General features: G+C 40.2%; 1 protein-coding gene across 1 annotated transcript in view; it reads left to right on the top strand.

The window, feature by feature from the left end:
* Cntn5 (contactin 5) overlaps positions 1-24,323 on the top strand; it is a 463,340-nt gene that overhangs the window by 421,832 nt on the left and 17,185 nt on the right. The window contains exons 19-20 of the mRNA XM_036192364.1: positions 4,931-5,040; positions 24,096-24,282. Coding sequence (XP_036048257.1) covers positions 4,931-5,040; positions 24,096-24,282 — 297 coding nt within the window. The remainder of the gene's footprint in view (positions 1-4,930; positions 5,041-24,095; positions 24,283-24,323) is intronic.

The following is a 24,323-nucleotide window of genomic DNA, read 5'->3' as shown; positions in this document are numbered from 1 at the left end:
ATACACAAAGATGGCAACAATTAAAAACATGAGGTAGAGAGCAACAGAGGAGAAGTTGACTGTCAGCTTGTGGCTCCATACCCATGCACATGACACATGCATACATGAAATCACATATGCTACAAGCACATACACACAGAAAACAGAACTACAGTACTTTTAAAAAGTCAATTATGACTACTTTGAGTTCTTTCCTTTATCTATCGTGTTTATGTTCGAGTGCATTATGGATATGTTTAATCATATTCTCCCATCCCTCTCTCAGTCTTCAGAAGCAATTGAACAGTAAAGGAATGAGTTAAATTGGATACCTTTAAATTCCTTTCTCTACCCCAAAAATGGACTCTAGAAATTGAGAGTGATGGGCAGGGAAGATGGTTCAGAGGTTCAAGAGCTTGTGGCCAGAAAGGAGGACCAGAGTTCAAACCTTCAGAATCCACATAAATGCTGAGTGGGCCAGGCACCCTTCCTGCTTGCCTGCAATTCAAGGCTTTGAAGGGGGAGGCAGAGCATCTCTGGAGCAAGATGGCTGTCAAGGCAAGCTCTGGGTTTTATTGAGAGACCCTGCCTGAAAGACTAAGTTTAAAAACTGATAGAGGCAAATTCCTAATACCAATATTAGTCCTTCATACATAAAAATGTGCACCCACATACATATTTATGAGATAAAGAAAAGAAACTGAGAGCTGATTCTCTGTTGCCAAGTTTAAAACAGTAAAGAATGTTTAAGACTGTCCCCCTGATGAGCAGATTGGGAGAGGGGCACTTTCAGAAGCACAGTTGGAATGAAGCAGCCTTTCCCCAAGAAAATCTAAAAAATTTTAAATTTGTAGGATATATTAGATTGACACATTAGCTTAAACTGATTTTCTTGAACCCTCAAAGCCCATTGGCCATGTGCTCATGACTTCTGATCCAAGCAACTTTCTTAAAGTCTGTCCATGGTGTCTCTCCCTCATGTGGCTGCAGTGGACTTCCAGACAGGACAGGAAATCCCAGCCAAGATTCTGTCATCCCACCAGTTATTCTTGTCTGCAGACATACACTTTGTCAATTCAACTATAAGCAGTACAGTGTCCTAGACCCTGGGAGTGGGATCAGGATCTGTCCCTGGTGCATGAGCTGGCTTTCTGGAGCCCATTACCTATGGTTGGGTGCCTTGCTCAGCCTTGATACAGGGGAGGGGCTTAGTCCTGCCTCAGTTGAATGTATCAGGCTTTGCTGACTCTTCATGGGAGGCCTTACCTTTTAGGAGGAGGGGATGGGAAGGTGAGTTGGAGGGGAGAGGCTGAGGGTAGCAGAAGGAGGGATGAGAGGGGATTTGTGGTTGATATGTAAAATGAATAATTTTTTAATAAATAAAAATATATAATAAAATATACATAGCAGTGTTGGAATAACCAGGCCAAGACAACGCTTTTTCCCATGCTGAAATTCCAACTCAGGTCAGCATGGGTGGACTTTCGATGTTGTTTTGATCTAGAAGGTGAACTGTCTTAAGGCGGTTTGTCCACACTCATTCAGGTGATGCAGCTGTGACTCACACCCCAGGGGAATCAGCAGTGACACATCAGGATCACTCTGACCTGAGTTTAAAATCCTTCAAGCTTTTTGGTAGAATTCAAGTGCTTGTTTGGGAGGGAGTTCTTAACCATCTCTCGTGTTCTTTTAGAATGTTCATTTTTAATTTAAATTTCAGTTTGAGACATACTTACATGTGTCTGGTGCTCCTGAAAGCTAACAGGGAAGTAAGTTCTCTCTGGAGATAAAGGGGGATAGAAAGGCTGCCGCCTAGGCATGTGATTTTTGTGCTTCTGATATTATTTATCCCCCTGCAATCAACTCTGACAAAGATGTAATTGCCTCAGTAATATAAAATGCACATGGAAAGCATTTGGCAGGTGAATCTCTGCGATGCATTCATTCTAAAGGAACGTGGCAGTACAGAACAAAAATGGTGTGGCTGACTTTGAAATGAATCTTACTTACCCAGACCTGAGTAATCCAGTCACACGTGCCTCAAAACATGTGCCAACATCCCCTTTAACTACAGAACCGAGATTTAAACACCCGCTAAACAATTTTAAAAGTCACTACATGTCTGCTATCATAATTTTGGAATGAAATAGAAGCTCTTCTCTTTCAAGACAAAAAACTGAATAGATTAAAGAGACTGTAAAGTAGTGTGAGGGTCAGTGTGAGGGAAGGAATAGAAAAGGGGTTAGTGGATCTCTCTCCGAATGAGCAGTTAGAACAACTGATACAGTATGACAGTCAGTGACAACCTGGGCATTGGAATCAACGTTTGGTTTAATTATTACATGTAGGGTATTTTTAAGATTTATTTTTAATTATGAGTGTGTTTGCACGTGTTGTTGTTTGTGTGTCTCTCTGTGTGTCTGTAACTATGTGTACGTGTGAGTCTGTCTGTGTTTGTGTGTGTGTGTCCGTGTCTGTGTATCTGTGTCTGGGTATGAGTTTGTGCATATGAGAGCAATACTCAAGGATGCTAGAAAAGGCTCTCGAATTTCCTGGGGCTAGAGTGACAGGGTGAGTCGCCTGACATGGGTTCTGAGAACCAAACACTCGTCCTCTGTCAAATGACTATCTCTCCAGTTCCAGCATGTGAATTTTAATGTGAGACTCATCAAAAGAAAACCATTGCTTAGTGTTAGTTATTAAGCGGCGCTCTTATCCCGCGAGGAACACGTCCTGAACACAACAAGACCACAGAAGAATTTTTATTAAAGAGAACAGAAATGTGACAGGCATGTGTGAAACACACGTGGGTGAGGAGACAGGGGGGCTCATGCAAGATGGCACCGGCTTTATAAAGGTTAGGCCGCGAATGCCTACAGGAACTCGTGTGGGTACTCCATGCATGTGTGTAGATTACATGGCTGTGCGCGTGCTTTACACAACCACGTAAAGCCACAGAGTCCCGGTCCCGGGAGATGTCTGACCCGGAGATGGCTATTTTGAACCGGAAATAGTTAGGCAGTCCGCCTGGCAAGCCCAAACGTGTGGACATGTAATTTTCTATCACTTAGTACAAATATAAATGTTTTGAAAAGTCTTTTGTACACTTATTTTACAGCAATGAATAGATGTTTTGGGGGTGGTTTTATTTGTTTATTTATTTATTCATTATTTTGAGATGGAGCTCCTATATCACAAGCTAGCCAGGAAACACTGTGTGTCCAACCTTAAGCTTTGATCCTCCAGTCTCTACCTTTCCATTGCTGGATTACACACTTATAGTGCCACCCTACACACTGGACTAGTATCTTTACATCAGTAATATTCAAAAGCATTAGATAGATGTGTAACTGTTTTCTCATAGCTAAGAAAATATTTCAGAAAACTGTCAGTCTTGTTCCAGGTCCCTCATAATACCTTTTGAAGGTGTTCTTTACAATTGTATCTTTGTTGTACAGTTTCCTGAATCTGGGGGAGGGGGAGAATTAATTTGAAGTTAGTACAAAAATCTCTACAATTTTTATAGCATAGGATTTATATATATATAATATGTACAGAGCTGTTCGATGTAATCTGTGACCTTTATTCTACCATTTCAGTTAACACGTGTTTGTGACAGTATTTATGATTCAGCCATGTCAAAGCTAGAAATATTTCCTTGTTCATATACCATGTGATGTCAAAGAAAATGCACTTCTTGATGGATGTCAGTCAGACATTGTGTATTAGAAAAAAATAGTGTGAAAGGTCACTGAGCATAGAAACAAATGGAGAGGTGTTTTTGAGCAGCAGCACTGAGACCTTCCAGGACTGTTGCACTCTGTCTGCACCTGTCATAAAAATCAATGAATACCTTTTAAATATCAGAATATATAACACATTTCTCCCATGATCACGGAAATGGAGTTTTGTGGCAAAAACATTTAATGAAATTTAGACTCTCTCTTTGAGTACACAAAGGTAAATATAGTATTACCATATGTTTGTCAAATGTGCTTCAATGTTGGAGTTAAATATTTAACAAACAACACCCCAAAACCCATATCGGTATTTAGTCACTTTTTGACAAATTATTTTTCCACCTAAGTTCTTTCATCTGTAGTACAGGAATTAGAAAAGCATCATAAAAGCTAGGAATAGTGATAAACACCTGTGATTCCTACACTCCAAGGGTAAGACAGAAGAGTCACAAGTTCAATGCTAGCCTGCTCTACCTTGTAACACAAGACCAGCCAAGATTTTACAGCAAGAGCCTGGCTCAAAATACAAAATTAACAAACAAAAAATATTTCATCATATACTTTAGGATTTAGTCTTAATGGGAATAATGCATCTAGCATTTTTAGTACCATAGTTAACAGTGTTCATTTACAAAAATATCCATCCCTCTGTGGTTGGAAAATTAGGTTGCTTCCATACTTAGCCCCAGAAGCAAACAAACAAACAAATAAATAAATCTTGGCCCAGGCAGAGCTGCGTGGCCAGGAAGAAGAGAAGAAGGCAGAGTTTCTTAGAGCCAGGGGTAAGGAGCAAGGAAGGAATGATGGAGGATGAAGGAACAGAGGATGAAGAAACAGAGGACGAAGATGAGGTCAAAAGCACAGGAGCTTACTTAGGACTGTGGCAGGCAGGCGCAGCAGGTACAGAGAAGAGCTGAATGTGAGGACGGAGCTGAAGCTGTATAGATAAAATTTTGTATTAGAGAAATAAAGTAAACAGATAAACGAGCATGCTGTATATAGATTCTTTTCCCTCAGATGACCCCACATTGGATATAGCATCTTCCCCAGGAGCCTGGGAGGGATTTTTTCAGGGCAGGACCTTGGGAAAATTCTGTTAATTCACAACATATCATTCAAAAGTAAGTCAGGAAGACAGCAACAGCTAAGAGACCCTGGAACAGAGATAACACAGGGACTGTGGCTCATCACTTCCTCCTTTCTTCCTACAGAACCCAGTGCTGCCCCCACTGATGTCAAGGCTATGAGTGTATCTGTCTCAGAGATCCTCGTTACATGGAAACATATTAAGGAGAGTCTCGGAAGGCCACAGGGGTTTGAGGTACGAACAGAATTACTGAAAATAAGCCTTTTATTTTGCTTGCACTGTGTCCTATTAAAGAGATGGTTTAATGACACTTTACCAGAATCATATTCCTTTGAAACTTTGCTCTGTGATTAAAGAAAGAAACACTGTTCTCCTGACAAGTATTTTACTTCTCATTAGTTGGCTTATTTGTGTGTGTGTGTGTGTGTGTGTGTGTGTGTGTGTGTGTGTGTGTGTGTGTGATCTCCACACCATTGTGCAAAAATAAAAAAGGAAATGAAATGGAGTTTTGGACAAACCTAGAAACTATGGGTAGGTATTTACTTTTACCATTTTAAGAAAGGAATAACAGTCTTATAATCATGAATATGCCATATCAACTCAGTGATATCAATTAAGCTATAGCATGCACAGGGATTGAAGGATTGTGGGATACCTATGAGTTTGAGAATTCTAGCTTAAGTACAGGGGAGCCCAAAAAGCATTTTCAGAGGAGTGGCTGTATCAGCATCTGTTTTGTATTAAAAGCTTCTTGGTCTAGAGTGGAGAGAACAGACTTGAGGGGAGCTTCAGAAGGAAAGAGTAGCAGCTGATCAGTCCAGTATCAACAAGGGTGCCGTTTTCTAGCACTGATGGGAAGTGGGCCGTTACTTTAAATGGAGGCACACTGAATTTAATGGTCAATTGGATGTCGGCTATGGAAAAGAAAGTAAGGATAATCCCAGGATTTTATGAACAAGCACACTGGATGACTAACACACAGAAGTCAAAGATTCTGCTTTGAATGTTAAGCTTTATAAGCCTTCTTTATTTCTGCTGCTGTTTGTTGTTCTTGTTGTTGTGTTATTGTTGTTTGAGGTGAAAGCTCATGTAACCCCAAACTGGCTTCCACTCACTAAGTAGCTGGGAATGACACTGAACTCCTCCACCTCTGAAGTACAGGAGTGAAAGGCATGTATCACCACACCTTGTTTGTGTGTTATTAGGAATCAAACCAGGGCTTTGAACATGCTAGGAAATCAGTCTAGTGACTGAGCTACAGTCCCTTGCCATCTTTATTTCTAGAAGATTAAGGGTTGAACAATCTATCATTATGAAGAATGACCAGTATTAAACGATGCTTTAAACTTGTATTGGCTGTGGTCATTGTACGTTGATAAAGAGGTTACATAGGAACTAAGCTCTATGGCCTAGAGCCCAATGAAAGAAGAGGATCTGACCAAATATACTAAGAGGGATACACTGAAGAAATTCAAGAGCCTAAAAGTTCAAAAGTATAAGAATGTTCCATTGACCCCAATGCTGCTGAAAATTTTAAAAGGCAAAGTCCAAACCAAGCCCAGTGGCACACATCGTTAAGTCCAACCTACTCAAGTGGCCAGCCCTGAACAACACAGGAGGCCTCCTAAAATAAAAAAATTTAAAAAAAAATTACAAAAGATGAGAGATCAGATCTCCAGATGTATATGGAAGAGATGAACAGACTTTCTGGGAGACCTTGGTGTCTTGTTCAAGGCTGGCCTGAAAGTGAGGATCATGTGTGACACAGAGATGTCAGAGCACCATTTATTTACTCAACCTGTTTTCTTCAGTGTGGCAAGTTTGCACAGCTATGAAACAGTATGTTCTTAGTGATTACATGCTGGCCAAGATGAGACAGATTCTGATAGGGTCAACACTATGGCTATATTTTAAACTAAAGTGACATAAATTCTGAAAATTTAAACCAGAGAGACTCCATGAGCACAGTAACATTTATTCTGTTTTACATTATAAAATGAAGTTTAAAAATAAGGAATTATGGGCTGGGAAGATGACACTATGGTTAAAACATTTACAATAAAACTGTGAGGACCAGATTTCAAATCCCTATAATCTATGTTAATGTCAAGTAGCTGTGGTGATCAGCTCAGAAGGCAGAGACAGGGGACCCCCAGGACAAACTGACTAGCAAGATGAATTTGCAAGCTCTGATTTTAATGAAAGATGCTTCCTTACTGAATAAGGTGAAAGAGCAACCAAAAATGATTCCTGGCATCCACCTTAGGCCTGTATACAAAACATTCTTACACATAGGCAAACGACATGTCTTAGTTAGGATTACTACTGCTGTGTTGAAACACCATGACAAAAGCAAGTTGACAAGGAAAAGGTTTATGTGGCTTATATTTGCATATCACTTCATTATCAAAGGAAGTCAGGATGGGAACTCAAGCAGGTCAGGAACCTGGAGGCAGGAGCTGATGCAGAGGCCATGGTGCTGATATGGTTTGCTTCCCAGGGCTTGCTAAGGCTTCCTTCTTATAGAACCCACTAGCACCACTAGCCCAGGCATGGTACAGAATGGATTGGGCTCTCCCCATGTATCAACTTCTAAGAAAATGCCCTCGAGGCTTGCATATAGCCTGATTTTGTGGAGACATTTTCTCAGCTGAGGTTCCCTCCTCTCTGATGACTCCAGCTTGGGTCTAGTTGACATTGAACTAACCAGTGCATCAGATATACATAAAAATGGGAAAAAACCAAAGTTTTGTTATAAAGCAAATGTCAACATCTTGCTAACTAGAAAAAAGTACATACTTTATTTAAACAAACAAACAAACAAAAAGAATGAAATGTAAAATTCAATGGCCAAGTATGACATTACCTGTTATTTTAAGTGAAATATATTCAGTCATTACTTTGATTTCTTCTGTCTCATTGCTGGATAGTTACAAGTCAATTTAAGATTAAATGTGATATAAGAAGGGTATTAACACCCCCCACTCTTTGTTCTGCATTCTTCCTGCCTTAAAACTAGATGCACCTCTGCCCCCACGACTGTTCTCCTCTTATCCCCACGCACCTTTCCTGCTAAAAATGTAGGCAAAAGCAATCAATACTTGTGACTAAATCTTACACACATTTCATCTTTTCATCACCTCCTCTACTCTGACTGCCCATGTTCCAGCTTTATCTCTAATGCTAGACTTCTGATCATGTTAACAAAACAGGAATTTGAAGCAGTGTTGCAGTAGCACCGGGTGCTACCACCAGTGCTACCACCACCAGATCACCATGTCCAAGCGAGGGGCTGTGGATTGAAAAACAGAGACAAGAGACAGTGGGTCATTCGTGCCAGCAGGATGCCGAATGGAATGCCGTTTATTGAAGGAGGGAGGAAACCTTAAATACAGGCTTACAGCACAATGGAGGAACCCGGGAGGGCAGAAGTTTGCTACTGAATGTTTTACATTCTTGCATCTAAGCTGTTTACACCAAATACAGGATACACAAACAAAGAACCTCCAGTGAGCGTTCAGGAGGGTGGAGACCTGCAGGGAATCAGCATAGAGAGGACATCTGGTCAAGATCTGTAAGCAAGGCAGCAGTTACCCAACTTGGGAGTTCCAGGGCCCTATAAAACAGGAGACTTTGTTACCATAATCAGAAGATCAGAAGATTGCTTCAGTTTTTATATGCCTTTATCTGTCTTATCTTATGGCTTACTTTTCTAGTCATAGTTCAAATTTCACTGCAATGTATAAACTTCCAAATTACTAGAATTGTTTGCGAAGTGCAAATGACAGTGTATTTGATGGCTCCTCCCACTTTTCTTGAATTAGAGTGTGTGGTTAAGACAGATTAGGCCTGTGAATACTATAATGAAAAAAGACCAATTTAAAGGCTGGGTTGATGTCCAGCACAAAGGAGATAAAGCAAACACAAAATCCACCTCTAATGAAGAAGCTGTTTGCAACTGATACCTTCTGGGAGAGGGAAAAACCAGTTTCCTCCATATTCCTGGGTAGGCCCCATGCCAAAAAAATGGACTCCGGGTTTTTATTGTAAACTTTTTGTTTGAGGTTGATATTTTTTGTCTTAGTGGGTCTGTTTGTTTGTTTGTGTGCTTGTTTGTTATTATTGTCTTTCTTGTGTATGTTGTAGAGGTTAAGAAAGAGAGAGAGAATATTAAGTTGAGTGGATAGGTATGTGGGGGAGAAACTGCACAGAATTGGGGAAGGATAAAGAATATGATCAAAATACACTATATGAAAAATTTTGTTTTAAGTTTAAAAAAAAGAATTAAAGGTAGAGCTACCTTAGAACTACCTTAAAGAACAGAAAGAAGCAGAGGATGTTGGTGGGCAATGGCATGCCTGGAATTAGAAGTCAACGGCTGTGTAGAGACCAGGTCGGGTAGAAACGTACAGATGACAGAGTTGAGCTTCCTCTCTATATGCAGCAGAAGTCAGCAGAGTGATGTACAGAGAGGGTCTAAGTGGTCAGTCTTCCTGGCAGCTTGGCTAGATTTGGAATCACCATGAAAACACAACTCTGGGTGTGTCTGTGAAGGATTTTCCTAAGAGAATGCACCAGGGATGGGTCTGGGGTTCCATACTGAATGGAAAGATGAAAGTGAATAAAACGCCAGCACTCATCTCTCTCCGCATGCTGACTGTAGATGCAGGGTGTGCAGCCGCCTCCCTCTCCTGCCATGATGCTTGTCCCTCAGGAAGGGAGGACAGTAGTCTCCAGGTGTGAGCTGCCCCAAACAACCTTCCTTCCACACGGCTGCTTCTGCTGGGTATTTCACTGCAGTGATGCGAGAAGTCAGAAGGACCAGGAGAGATGCTGTCTGATTCACATTCTTTGAAATGGCTGGCAGCTTTTCCGTGAAGAGTAGAAGAGGAAGGAGAGAAAGGCCTGGGAGAGCAGGGGATCACTGTCCTCCTGAAGCAGGTCCTGTGGGCCTTAGCCAGAGGCGGCCAGGGCGATGTGAGTGCAAAGTGGGAGATTTTAGAGGAGGGCTGGCTGAATTTGAAGACAGGAGAGAAAGGACTGTTTCTACACTGCTGGATTCGTAAACTGTGCCATTTTCCAAAAAACAAGGGGAAGAAAACAAAGAACAGATTTACAGGTAGGAAACTAAGAGTTCTATTTTGTCCAACTTAAGCTTGGGGTTTCTGTTAGAAATACAAGGATGTCACTGGCTTAGGCTGTAGGATAGGGACTTTAGAATCTAATGGAGAGATCAGGGCATAAGGCATAGAAGTGTCATTGAAAGCCATGTAATTAAGTAAAAACATCTGAAGGGAAATGTCAAGGCTAGAATGGAGAGGAAGGCAGAGGATGACTTTTCAGGCGGACCTTGTAAATTTCACCAAGGAGACAGAATCAGGAAGGAGGCTGGCAAGGGAGATTGATTTGACAGAGAAAACACACACACACACACACACACACACACACACACACACACACACACACAAATAAAACAAGACTGAACTATGTAATACTGACTGGAGAAGGAAGTGATTGCCTTTGCTTAGGGCAGCTCAAGGTCAGGCCAGATGAGGCAGAAAAACACAACAGGTTGGGAGGTTAAGAAGTTGTCTGTAAAAAAAGAAATTAATATCTCTTCTGTTGGCAATTCAGTTATTTCTGATATAGACATTTAATAACCTCATAATGCTACTGTTCTCTAAATAATGATTAGTGGCAGTAATTGGGAAGAAGGGACGTCTCTTCAGACCTGTATGACAACATTACCTTCCACACTGTGAAACTATCTGAGCTCCTATTAGAACATCACAGTGTTTTGATGTTCCTGAGAGATAAAATTATCCAATCTTTATATCTGGTAATTATTGTGAGCAAGACTCAGCATCTGAATGTATTTTTGCAATGAAGATTTCAACATTAGCCCAATTAACCCAGCAAACTCTTATAGCCAAACTTGCCAGCAGCTCAAAGACTATACTTGGGCATTAGAAAGTATCCATGGTGCATTTGATGGCTGGGAAGTAACAAATAAGTAATAATTTCTAAAGTCACATGAACAGATTCACATCCTCTAATGTTCCCATCAAATACATAATCTCCTACTAAGTTCAACATGGACTGCCGAATCTCTGGAAAACACAATGTGACTTTAAAAAGCAACAATGCCTCAATTGATAAACAAACTTGCTTTACTGGTGACTCACTTGATTCTGGAGGCTTTGTAGTTACTCTTTCATAAGTAATTGAGGAAGGCTACCCTTAGCAAAGATCATGAAGAAATAAGACTGAGATGAGACCAATAAGGTCTGATAACCTTTGCTATCTCCTCAGCCAAGGTACCATCACTGGCCTCTGGATCACGAACTCTCTGACCCAGACTGCTTGCCACCTAACTCAAGTTGTCAGTTAAATTTTGACCTCATACATTCCTGGTCTCACATTCTGGGTGTTTCATCTGAACTGCATTCCTTATTTGGTTACTTATTCAGAGAATATTCATGGAGCTCCCTGCCATGTTCAGGTGCAATGTTGATGCTAAACCAGAAAGTAGACTGGACAAAGGCAGTAACCCTTGTAAAGCTCACATTCTAGCCATGGGCATTGGTACTTGCTGTCCACCAACCTAGCACCCTAAAGAGTAAGGTGGAAGATTGTAAGTTCAAGGTCAGGCTGTGCTACATAGTGAGACTCTCAAAAACAAAATACAGAACAAAACAAAGAGATAAATCAAGTTCCAGTCTGGCAAGTAAGTTGCTATTTATTTTCTTGAGTTTGTGTTTTGGTTTTGTTTCAGTCATAAAGTAGGGTCTTGGTCCTAATGCCAGGCAACTCCTTTTGCTAGTGAACTGGTTTCGTCGTTTTCCCCTGTGTGGCTGTGTAGGGCAGCAATAAGGGCATCAGTCTAGACTTCCTGTCAAAACACTGTTCACATGTGGTTTTATACTATGAGAAATCTGCCTTAATTCAACTTAATCAACTTAATTGGTTTAAGAAATAATACAGTAAATATTTTGACTTAAGGCTACTTTCATTTGCAATTAATCCAACTCCTTCAAATATATTGACTACTTGATCCCAGTCAAAGCCTCTGTTTTTGTTTTTCTTGGTTTTTTTGTTTGTTTGTTTTTGCGACGGAGTTTCTCTATGCAGTATTGGTGCCTATTCTGGATCTCACTCTGTAGACCAGGCTGTCCTGGAACTCACAGAGATCTGCCTGGCTCTTCCTCCCAAATGCTGGGATTAAAGGTGTGCACCACTGCCACCCAGCTTAAGTCACTGTTTTTTGTTAAGTTATCACTCTTGAAGGGAGCCTGATGTACATGAGTACCAGGTTAGCTACAGGCAGTACTATGTACTGAAACCTTGTTTAAGACAAAGAAATAGGAGGAGGAGAAAGAAGGAGGAAGGAAGGAAGGAAAGAAGGAAGGAGGGAGGGAAGGAAGGGAGAGAAGAAGGAGGGAGGAAGGAAGGGAGGGAGGAGAAAAGGAAGGAAGGGAGGAAGAGAAGACAAAGTCAAGCAATTTGAGGTCACTGTAGCAGTAACATCCCTTTCTATGTCTTTGTGATCCATTCATAAATGTTTCTAATAGTCATGAAAAAGGCTAGAGAAGAAATCCATTGACTTTCAATGAGCTTTTAAGATTGCCCTCTGTACCTCACAATCAAGAAAAATCACACCCTCTGAAATCCAAATGCACACACCCATCTATTCAGTTGTGGGAGTTTGAATGTAATTGGCCCCCATAAACTCATGGGAAGTGGCCTTATTAGGAGGTGTGGTTTAGTTGGCATAGATACGGCCTTGTTAGAGGAAGTGTGTCACTGTGGGAGTGGGCTTTAAGGTCTCATATGTTCTCAAGCCATGCTCAGTGTCTCAGATCACTTCCTGTTGTCTGCCAGTCAAGGTAGGGCTCACTCTCAGCCATTTCTCCAGCATCATGATTGCCTGCATACTTTCATGTCACACCATGGTGATAATGGACCAAACCTCTGAAAATGTAAGCTACCCCACTTAAATGTTTTTCCTTTATAGGAGTTGCTGTGGTCATGGTGTCTCTTCACAGTAATAGAAACCCTAACTAAGACAGCAGTATTGTAGAAAGCTTCACTAATTGGATAGATGGTCTCATAGAATATCTCATTTGAAAATTTTTATTCTTTACAAGTTACTTGAAATTTTATGGCTATGAAAACTAAATGTAGAAAGCCAGGTCATAGGAATATGTTGAGATTTTTAGCCTGTGAGATGTAGTTTGATCGAAAGTTGTAAATAGACTATCTATTGAACAACTCCAATTCATGAATAACCATGACCCTCTCAACTGGAATACCATTGCTGTCTCTGGCCCATGTAAGTAGATCATTAGGTTCTGTCTTGAATTTATGAGCTCACCAGCACTGGAGTGTCCAGTGAATGGTAATCCCTGAATCCTCGAGAAGCATCCCCCAAGCTTGTGAGAGCATATAGAACTTGTATGAGCCTGCAAATTCAAAGCAGATGTCATCCTGGCAGGAAAACAGAGTAAGCCATGAGGCCAAGCTGCATCATTTTTCTCTGGTTTCCCTAGATCAGAAAGAAGGTTGGCAGGAATGGTGGAAATGCAATCTGAGCTGCTTCCTCCTTTAATCCTTTCACTCAAAGCTGGTAGTGGGCCAGGTCTGAGCAATCTGCACCACAAAGAGCCCAGTCTAATACTGGGAAAGTTCATGGGAAATTAATATGAACAGAAAACATAGTTAACAATATGTCCATAATTATCTTAGGATTTAATAGCACCCTGACCCTTGAGAAACAGTGAGGACAAACCCATGCCAGCACCCTTGACAAGTTTATGTTTCTGTTTGTAGGAGCGTATACTTCTGTCCCTAAAATAGCCTCCATTTTCTTACATAAAAAAGGTTCATTTGCTGGCTGAAATAGGAAGGAGAATTATTTCCAGTAGATATAATTCTTGTAAAAAAAATGTTATGCATTTTGCCTAGGGAACAAAGTCTCCCATGATTGTCAAGCTTATGGCATCTATTTTTACTCCTCCCAATTGGAAGAGAATTTTAACTATGCTTTTTTTTTTATAGGTGGAGTCATTTTAATAGTAAGCAAGCAATAATACAAGTTCTTGGTAGGGAGATGGATGCTGAGTGTTTTGGTTTCAGTTCTGAACTTGATGCTTATAGAAAGGAAGGCAGAAGATGAGACAGTTCATCCCATGTAACACTGGTCTCTAAATCACAGCCCTAGCGACCCTCTTCTTGGGCTTTGTGCGGCACTTATGTGTGTTCACTTTTAAGCTTCCAGGGAATCTGCCACTTAGGAGTTCATTTCAGACTTGTCACTAAAGCCATTTCAGCTTATTGATTGCCTGAAAAGATACCAATTGCGCTGTGCTTTATAAAATAAGTTGTGGTGGAGATTTCTTAAGGGGAGAAGCAACTTGATTGTTGGTATTTATTTTATTATCTGGATGCTAATCATCAGAGCAGAAGATGAAAACAAATGGGCTTTGGTGTTGTCTGACAATAACCCATGGTAGGCAGATTGCACTCAATTTGTCTGTCAGGAGAGGGAGTAAAAATGGCATTGCAGATAAGAGCTAACAGGAAGAAGAAACTGAAACAAAGCAAGTTGCAAATCGCTAAGACAAAGACTGTTTGCGTTTCCATATGGTGTGTGGGTGGCCTTTGTTTTGCAGATTCTCTGTGCTTTTTATTACAACTATATAAAAATAAGAGTGCAAAAAAACTAGCCTGTGAGAAGATGCCAATTCTCTTTCTTTTCTTAAATTCTGTGTCTTCTAATATAAACCAAATCATGTCATTATTGATAGGTTTCCTTCTTTGGGTACTTCCATAGATTGTGCAGCAAACAAAACTGTTTGTTTATTTGCCGTTTGCTTTTTCAAAAAATCAGTAGACAAAAAATACTTGAAGTAACATTTCAGGTGCTTAACCCAACCCTTCCTGGTTCTATTGAAAGACAATTACAAAGACTTCTTTTAAAAAGCAAACAACAGTGAATCTCAGACTTCTGTGAGTTTTATTTCACCTGTGCTATGTAAAGGGCTACATTGAGGAAATTCTTTACCTAATGATTTACAAGACTATTCAATTCTTTACCTAGTATACTTGTCCAAAAAGTACCAAAAGGTTTTGCTAATCTCTTCAATTTACCCGCAATGTATTTGTTTGTTTTTGAAACAAGGTCTTATGTAACCAAGCTAGCCTTGAACTTGCTATGTAGCCAAGAATGACCTCAAACTTCTGACCTGCTTGGCTCCACCCCCTGAGTTCAGGGATCAGGCTCATGCTATCAAACCCAGTTAGAATCCCAACTAGGGATTCTAGGCAAGCACCTCATTAACTGAGCTACACCCCCAGAACAATCACTATTTTATTTTGATGCTAAATAAAAATGTTATCTTTGTTTTAAGTTAAGATTTAACTTTGTATTATGAGAAGACTTTAAATTCTCAAAAATGTATGGTACAGTTAGTATCTTTCATTCTATGCCCTAGACATTCACCATAAACAGTTGCCATCTGGAGAATAATCCATTTTATGGATAACTACACTTAATCCTGTTATTTCAAAGCAAATCTCAGCAGTTACATTGTTTCATCAAGTAAAAGGGGAGGTGGAGAGATGGATGGGTTCAGTGCTTAAATGCACTTGTGCAGTCGTTAGAATTCAGATCCCAGCACTCATGTAACAAGCCAGCCAGGCATCTCTTACATGTCTGTAGTCCCCCTGGTTCAAGGTGGGCAGAAACAGGAAGATTGCTGGAGCTTGCCGGCTTCTAGCCTAGCCAATACAACCTGAGACTAAGACTCAAGAGGAGACCCTGTCTCAAAGGAATAAGTGGAGAGAGACAGCTGAGGACACTCAGCACCCTCTCTGACTTCCATTCATGCACTTGCTCACATATGTGCACATTATACACATAGGTAAATAAATAAGTCTTTCAAAATTATGCAGAAAACCAACCTTGAAATACAAACATGATTAGAATGTAGCTTTCTGCTTCCTGAGGACCTCAGAGCTGAGGAGTGGACTCACGTTTTGTAGGGCACATGTACCATGTTCCTCTTATCCCCTTGTCAGTTCAAGGACGTTAGATTGTTTCCATTTCCTAGCTATTGTGAATATGACTGAGCAAAGATCTGAAGAGTAGGATGTAGATTCTTTTGGGTATATGCCAAGGAGTCATATAACTGTCTCATACGGTCAATTTATTTTTAGCTTCTTGAGAATTCTCCACATTGATTTCCAGAGTCACTGTGCCAGTTTACAATCCCAATAGTGAATAAGGGTTCCCTTCGACTTACAACAAATCTTTCAACATTCCTTGTAGGTTGTTTTGTGTATCTTTGACACTCTAAACTGGATGAGATAAAAATCAAAGTTGTTTTGATTTACTAGGGGTGATAAACATTTTCTTCTGAGATATTTCTTAGCCATTATTTCTCCTCCTCCTCCTCCTCCTCCTCCTCCTCCTCCTCCTCCTCCTCCTCCTCCTCCTCCTCCTTTTCCTCTTTCTCATTCTCCTCCTCCTCCTCCTCCTCCTCCTTTTCCTCTTTCTCATTCTCCTCCTCTAAGAACTGTCTGTTTAGGTCCCAGGCCCATTTTTGAATGGATCATTTGTTTTTTGACTCTTACTAATCACCAGTCATCTGGCTAACAAAGGTTCTTGTCTACTCTGTGGGCTTCCCTTTCCTCATGATTGTTTCTTTACCTGAGCAGAGGACTGTCAGTTTTATGAAGTCCCAAAGCAGGAAGCACCAGACACAAACCTGATGTGCCTTTCTCACACCTGAGCTGGCCTCTGCCGTCCTCCTTTCCCAGGGCCCTGTGCTCTTCTCTGTATAAGTGTGGTTTATACAGTAATGAGATCCCTCACACAGAACAGCCACATGCACAGACCAGACCTGGTGCAGTTCCAGCTTCTCAGGGGAAAATTCTATATGGCTTTGACTACTCTAGCATGTTTGTGAAGACTTTTTAATTCCCTTCTGGATTAGAGTTTGTATGGCCACACTACTCATTTGGGCATCTCTACAATATCCCTCAGATCTACCATGTCACCAACAACCCATACCTTCCCGCTTCCTCCCTCTCTCCTTCCTCCTGCCCACTTTGATTAAATTCAATCTAGAACATTTCAAAAATTCCAGAACTTTGAAATGAGTTAGCTTTGATTATTTATTTTCTTTATGTGTGTTTTTTAACTCATTAAATACCACACCTGTTATTAATATTCCCTTTTTCTAGTTTATTTGGGATAAAATGATCTTTCTCGTAAATCTCAGTATTGCTAATTCTCACTTTTGATATTTTATTGATAAAATACAGGTCAAAGACTGCATTTTGAGTATCATATAATAGGTACTTAATATAGTATTAGGTGCATAATTCTTTCAGGTTGAGCATTTTTCTAGCTAAAACATTAAATTCCAGTCAAAACTTTTCTTCTTTAACTTTATTAAAATATATTAAAAGACCGTGGGGTGTGTGGGTCACCTCATAAAGCATATTTAAGCACAGCAGTAATGATAATTAAATACTTCCAGAATTTTCTGTATTCATTGTGTTCTTTTAAAAAATTAGTCAAGAATGCCAGCGAGATGGCTCAGTAGGTAAAAGTATCTGCTGTCAGACCTGATGCTGGAGTTTGCTCCACATGTTGGAAGGGGAGAATGGACTCCCTCGAGGTGTCCTCTGACTACCCCATGCACCCCACAGCTCATGATTGCACACACAGGCACAAACTAAATAAATGTAGTAAAAATAAGAGAAAAAAGATGTTCTAAATAAAATTCAGCAAAGATGGTAAAGAGTGCAAGAAAACTAATGTCTGTAGTAAAATACACAGGTGAAGAGCGAATTCATCTCTCTGTGCAGCCAATCTTCTTTCGCTCTTTTTCAGAGAGTAAAAACAGTGTCTCAGAAAACTAACCAAAAACTGATTCAGTAATTGATGCCACTCATATTCCTGTCACATTTCCACCTTCCTCACTTCATATCCACTAATCATTGGTCCACTGTCTCATAAATATTCAAACCTTAACTAACCATTGTTTATTTATCTTATTTGATTCATTAAATTGTGTCCTTTATGATAAAATTACCTGTGGGTACAGAACAACTAATACCCATGTAATGTAATCACACTGCCTGCCAGCCCATCTCAGAGTGTCAACTGTGAAAAAAGCCAGTTTAATAATGTACTTAATGCTAACAGGAGAGTAGGAAGCTGGAGTCAGATAATTTGAGACAAGCTGGCCTTCACCAAGTAAAACAAATGCATCTTCTATGGGAACCATGTCCTGTTGGTCTAGGACTCTGCAGCCATAGACAGAGGACATACTGATGTTGACTGTCTCATAAGCCAAAGACATGTTGGAGGCCATCCAGCATTGGTCAAGAAAAGGTTAGAGTGTTTTTAAATGCTGGTACAGGTGAAGAATGAGTAGATCAGGACTGGAGTGAATGCTTGCCTTCTAAACCTCAGTTTCCGTGAATTATGACCATTGCATTTAGCAACTCCAGTGGATCCTCTAGAATTATATAAACCCAGCTTTTCCTAATTCTCTTTAAGGATGGAGTCATGGAGAAAAAGACAACCTCATTGTCATCTCAGCGAGTGGCATGAAGTAAAGTTATTACAGAGCTTTCTATGTTTTCCTTTCCTTTCATCTTTGTGCAATGACCCAGTCTCAAAATCCTATTTTCTAGGTTCAGGCAAGCAATGTAATAGCCTCTGGCCTCCTTTTCCTTTATCTTTGCTTCACTGAATCCAACTGCAGCCAGGCACACTGAGCTCTGCATCTCAGCTCAAGCCTGAGGAGAGCTCTCTTTGTGCAGGGACGGTAGGAGGGTAGGAGTGAGTTTGTGCTGGCTGCCAGGCATCTGGTATTGGCTTGCACAGTACAGGCCAACCATCTGAAAAGTGTAGCTCAGAGATGCGGTGTCCTGACTCAAATAAGCCTTCACATCCTCTATAAACACTTCAAATCAGTTGGGTAAGATACAAGAATAATTATACAGGGTGACAAAATCTAAAAAATAAAAAAATACACTGGTCCGTTTTTAATTTGAAAAATATTTATTTTACATAAATGGGTTTATTTTATTTTTGAGATTATAATATAATGACAACATTTCTACCTTCCATTTCTTCCCCTTAAACTCTTCTACATACCGTTCCCTACTCTCCAATTTTTTTCACTAATTGTTATTGCATGCATATGTATATGTACATGCATATACATATATATCCCTAACTATAACCTGTTCTGTCTGTTTCATGTTACTTTTGTATGTTTTTAGAGCTTACTGTTTGGCACAAGAAGTTCCTTTTAATAGATGATAGAGATAGATAATGGACAAATATATTAGATAAGCAGATGAGACACTATATGCAAATGACAAATGGATATAGATTATTATGTATTATTGACATGAGATGAGATATTTGGTTGATAGGTGACAGATAGGTTAATAGATATATAGTAGTTTGGAAGATAGTAGAAGATAAATGGACAGATAGATGGTGGATGACAGATAAGATGGGTTAGATAGAAAGTGGACAGATACCTAGTTAGCTGACAGAAGAGAGAAAGATGTTAGACAATAATCTCTTACCCAGAAGAAAAGCTTTAAGCACATGGTTCTATGTTTTCAGGAAATGAGTGAGAACAATCTTTTCTATACTTAAAGAACATCTCAGAATATGAAGAACACACAATCAAAATCTGGACCCAAATTGCCAAAATGAAATACTCAATAAGAACAATGAAATGCAAAGTTAATACTGCTAAATATTTTTATTTTATTTTATTTTACTATTCTATGTGTATGGGTGTGTAGCCTGAATGTATGTCTGTGTGCCACATGTGTGACTGGTGCCCAGGAAAGCTGAAGAGAGCATTAGATTCCCTAGAATCGGGATGAAAAATGGTTACAAGCTGCCATGTCGGTCCTGGAAATTGAAGCTGGGTCCTCTGGAAGGCAGCCAGTGCTCTTAACCACTGGGCCAACTCTCCAGGCCCAGCACTGCTAAATATTTCAATTGAGACTTCAAAGTGAAAACCTAAGAAATAAATTCAGAATGCAGAGCAAATGTGCAAGAAAATTATGTTTTAAAAACAGAGAGAAGATGGTACATGTGAAGGACAAAAGAATTTGTGTTTGTAAACTCAGGTAGCTATGGAGAAAGTAGGATATTTGCAGCAAAAGACATGGATAGAAATCTCATACACTGAACAACAAGTACAAAAATCAGTATTTCCTGCCGTACACTAATAAAGCTGTGTGTCAGTAACATTTTAAATTAAAAACTAATATTTTAACTTGAGAAAATATAAAAGATTAGAATAAACATTAAGGACCAAAAACAGAGTGTATTATGAGTAGCAAATGCTCTGAAGTCTTTAACAGCAGGAACCAGAATGCCTCACACAGGGAGTGGGAAGCTAAGGGAAGTGTGTAGCAAGAGAGATCCCTATAAGGAGGCTTACAGCCACTCATTGGCTAAGTACACTGCCCCACATCAGCTTACATGTACCAAAAGTAAGATTTAAATATAAACCTTCTGGCTTCAATGCCATGGTCTGCTGAGAGCTTGTAACAATATGGAAAATTTCCTATATTTATGCATTTCTGTTGGAAACAAAAATAGTACAAACTCTTCGAAAACTAATGTGGCATTTTTATATTAGAAGGCTTAATTTTCTTCCTAACTTTCAAGCTCATAATCTCCTTTCTGAGATCTATTCTGGGAAATTAAGATAACATGCCAAAAGCACCTGCTGTGAGTTAGCCACAGCAACACTTTAATCAGAAGCAAAAGTTGGGGAGCACTTTCCACACAAGTAAATGATTGGAATTCAGATCCTGGAACCCAGCAGATGCCAGACAGGCATGACAGCTGCCTGTAACCAGCTCCAAAAGGCAGAGACAGGATCCCCAGACAAAGTGATGCCTAATAAACCTAGGGCCTACACACACACACACACACACACACACGCACACATGCACGCACGCACGCACACACATGCGTATACACATAAATGCACATAGAAAAATAATAAATTAATTAAACAGAATAAAAGTGATAGTTGTAAACTACTCAAATGTTCCACAATAAGATATTGTTTATGTTGTATATGTCACATCTTTAAAATGGGAAAGAATTAATGTACAACAATATCAGGGGATACAAGCTGGACATAAAATTATAGGTATAGACATACATACATAAACATAGAAGAAAACACAAAGTTCTGTGAGCTGTATATGATGCTGATATTAAGTGTCTTTTTAAATTAAATTCTTTCTGATGTACAAAACATCCAGGTATATCATTGTACTTTGCTCCTATTTATCATTCTGCATATTTATCTCTTTTGATGTTTTAACTTCATTACAACAATTTCACATGTGGAACTTAAAGTTTGTGAGTTTATGGAATCAATATCTGATGGCGGAAATCCAATGAGCAAACCCTCAGCTTTATGGGGTGTGTGTGACTTGCTGACTTGCTGGGACTTTTTAGTACCAACCTATGCGTGAAAATCACTGAAGAAATAATATATTTCAGTCCAAATTTTTGTTCTCTCCCACATCTCAAAGGTAAAGAATTACATGTTCACTATTAATTACAACACTTTTGATCTTATAATGCTTTATTATATACGTATTAAAAATAAATTTTTAGACTCCTGTCTGGGGAGTCTAAACTGCCAGGTGTGAATTCAGTGGATATAATCTTCTTCATCTTCATCAGTTTCCCAATGTGCACATTTGTTATTTTATTTGAGATATTTACCTTTATAATGGTTACTCAGAATATTGAACATCCAATATTAGAAATCCAAACTGTATAATTTTACAAAACTTGGAATTTGCTTAATTTAATCACTCAGTTATATCAAAATATACTTAATTATATTTTTTAAAAGTGTAACTGATTGAGAGACATCAAGGCAGAAGCCAGGAAATCAGATGCATTGCCGGAAAAGAAAAATGAGTATTTGTTCAGCCAGTAAGTTTTCAGCCAACTTTTTAGCTTGAAAATAACTTGGACTTTTTCTTCTGTTCAAAACATTCCCAGAGTCCAAGCAAGACAAGCTGGGTTTTAGAATTGGGGATAATGGGGCCAGCAGCATATGAAAGGCAGAAGGAGGGCTTCCCGTTTTAGAAAACAACTTTTCTAAAGTTCACTCACGTGACTGGATTCTCCTCAGGTTCTTTGGAAAGACTGGCTTAAAGACTTGATCATTTTACTAGCCCTCTTTTATGTATAAATTAGAGATCTCTACAAATATGTCAGTTGGGTTCACTTGTGAAGAGCTGATAACTCTTTTAAGCAAGGTGTATTGTATGTGTCATTTGCAGTTAGCAATATTGAAGCAGTTCATGCAGGGGATTATTCCAGAATGGCTCTCAGATCAATCTCTGGGACTACCAAAGATAAGGCTGATGGTTTTAAAAGCAGGAAGTCATCAAGTCCAGAAGCTAAGGCCCTTGTTGTGACCAGAGAGTCACCAAGATTACTACAGTGTAACAGGGAGGAAGCTATCCTTACCTCAAGACTCTGTGATTAATGCCAGGTCCAGAATCCCACTCTGTCTGCTCTGATTTGAACTAGCAAAATATAAGCAATAAACCTAATTCTTGAGCCCCACCAAGCCAGTGACTAGGCAACAAAACATGCCTTAATGCCGCCAGGAGGAAGAAGGGAGGAAAAAATGCCTCTACGTTTTTATTTGCCAGCAGAAGAGCTGAAGTGGCAAGGCTTCAGCTCACACCTGGCTTCACACCACATGCATGCTTCCTGGCCACACCAAAAGCCTGACCAGAACCCAAACTGCCAGAGAAGTCGAGGAGTACAAAGGCCGGTTCTCCATAAGCAAAGAAAAGCACAACAATGGAGGTGCACACCCAGAACTCACGAGTTCCATCTGTTTATTCAGCACCTACACATCCCCATCAGCTAGTCACCAGAAGACTCAATGTGACAAGGATGGTGTGAGGGTCTAGAGCCAACATTTCTTCTCCCAACACAACTGCCATCATTCTCTGCTGAAGTCTGAATAGGACATTTTCCTCACAGTTGTAGTGTGTGACCACTCTGTTCCCAGAACTATTCAGGAAGTTTATGGGACTTTTAGAGGTCAACCTGCACTGAGGAAGCAGGTCACTAAGGGAAGGGCCTCAAAATTCTGTAGCTCTGCCTTACTTCCTTTCTCTCTCTCCCTTCTATCTACCTGAGGCAATGTGACTAGATGCTGCCACTTCTGCTGGCATGCCTGGCCGGCCACCCAGGGCCAGACTCTGCTGATCTAAATTTCTAAGCCTAAACCTACCCTCTTTTATGTAAGTTGCTTCTCATCAGGTACTTTGGTCACAACAGGAAGAAAAATAACTGATATATTCTGTCTCCAGAGAGGAAAACCAAAGGACCCCTCACCAGTCAACCTTGCATGAGAGTTTGCTCCACCTCTAATAAATTCGATTGGAATAGATACACTACCCTATTAGACATGAGACAAAGGCAACACCAGTTCATATTTATAAACGTGCAACATATACCAGGCAAATAGGAGTGGAACAAGGTGATGGCTCCATAGTCAAAGTGCTTGTGCTATGAGCACAAAAAACAGACCTTAGATCCCCATAAGCAGTGTAAATGCTGGGCGGACGTGGTGGCCACCAGTAACTCCAGCTTCCCATGGCAGAGACAGAGGATTCCCAGAGCAAGGTGGCTAGCAAGACAAGCTAGTTGATGAGCTCAAGATTTGATTGAGAAACCTTGCCTCAAAGAATAAAGTGAAGAAGGATCAAGGAAGATTCCTGAAATTAACCTTGGGCCTCCACACATGTGCAAACATGCATGTGCACAGGTACACACACATGCACATGAAAAGGAGAAAAGACTGCAGTGGCATTTTGTAATTATCTTCCCCTTTCTGTGATTATTCTGTTAGCCAGCATCTAGGCTGCCTCAGGTCCTCAAGACATCACAGTGAAACACAGTTCCCCCATTGAGATCAGAGCCTTTGGGGGTTCCTATGTCACAACCACCTGAGACATGCCAGAGGAAATCTGAAGATTCCAAACTCACTTCTCATTGCCCACCTCTTAGACCAGAAAGCTTAGCTAAAAGAAACTCTGGAAAATGCCGTTTGGCCTCAACCCCACAGTAGCCAGGGCAGAGCGGACAGGGCAGCAAGGGAAAAGGGAAGGGTACACAGGCAACTATATCCCGGGAAAATTTCAAATTCATTTGTCTTTTGATAATGTGTTGACAGATTGGTTACTGGAAAGATGCGGAGCAAGAAGACTCTGCAGAAACAGTCAGAACCAGAGGGAATGAGTCATTCGTCATGTTGACAGGATTGGAAGGTGACACCCTCTATCACGTCACAGTCAGGGCTTACAATGGAGCAGGATATGGACCACCCAGCGGGGAAGTGAGTGCTACCACCAAGAGACGCCGTAAGTGACCTGGGCTTTTGTTTGTTCCTGACAGAACTGAA

This window comes from Onychomys torridus, chromosome 7 (genome assembly GCF_903995425.1).
Source record: "Onychomys torridus chromosome 7, mOncTor1.1, whole genome shotgun sequence".
Lineage (NCBI taxonomy): Eukaryota > Metazoa > Chordata > Mammalia > Rodentia > Cricetidae > Onychomys > Onychomys torridus.
The sequence above is the reverse complement of the archived record's forward strand: the minus strand, read 5'-3'. Positions and strand labels throughout refer to the sequence as shown.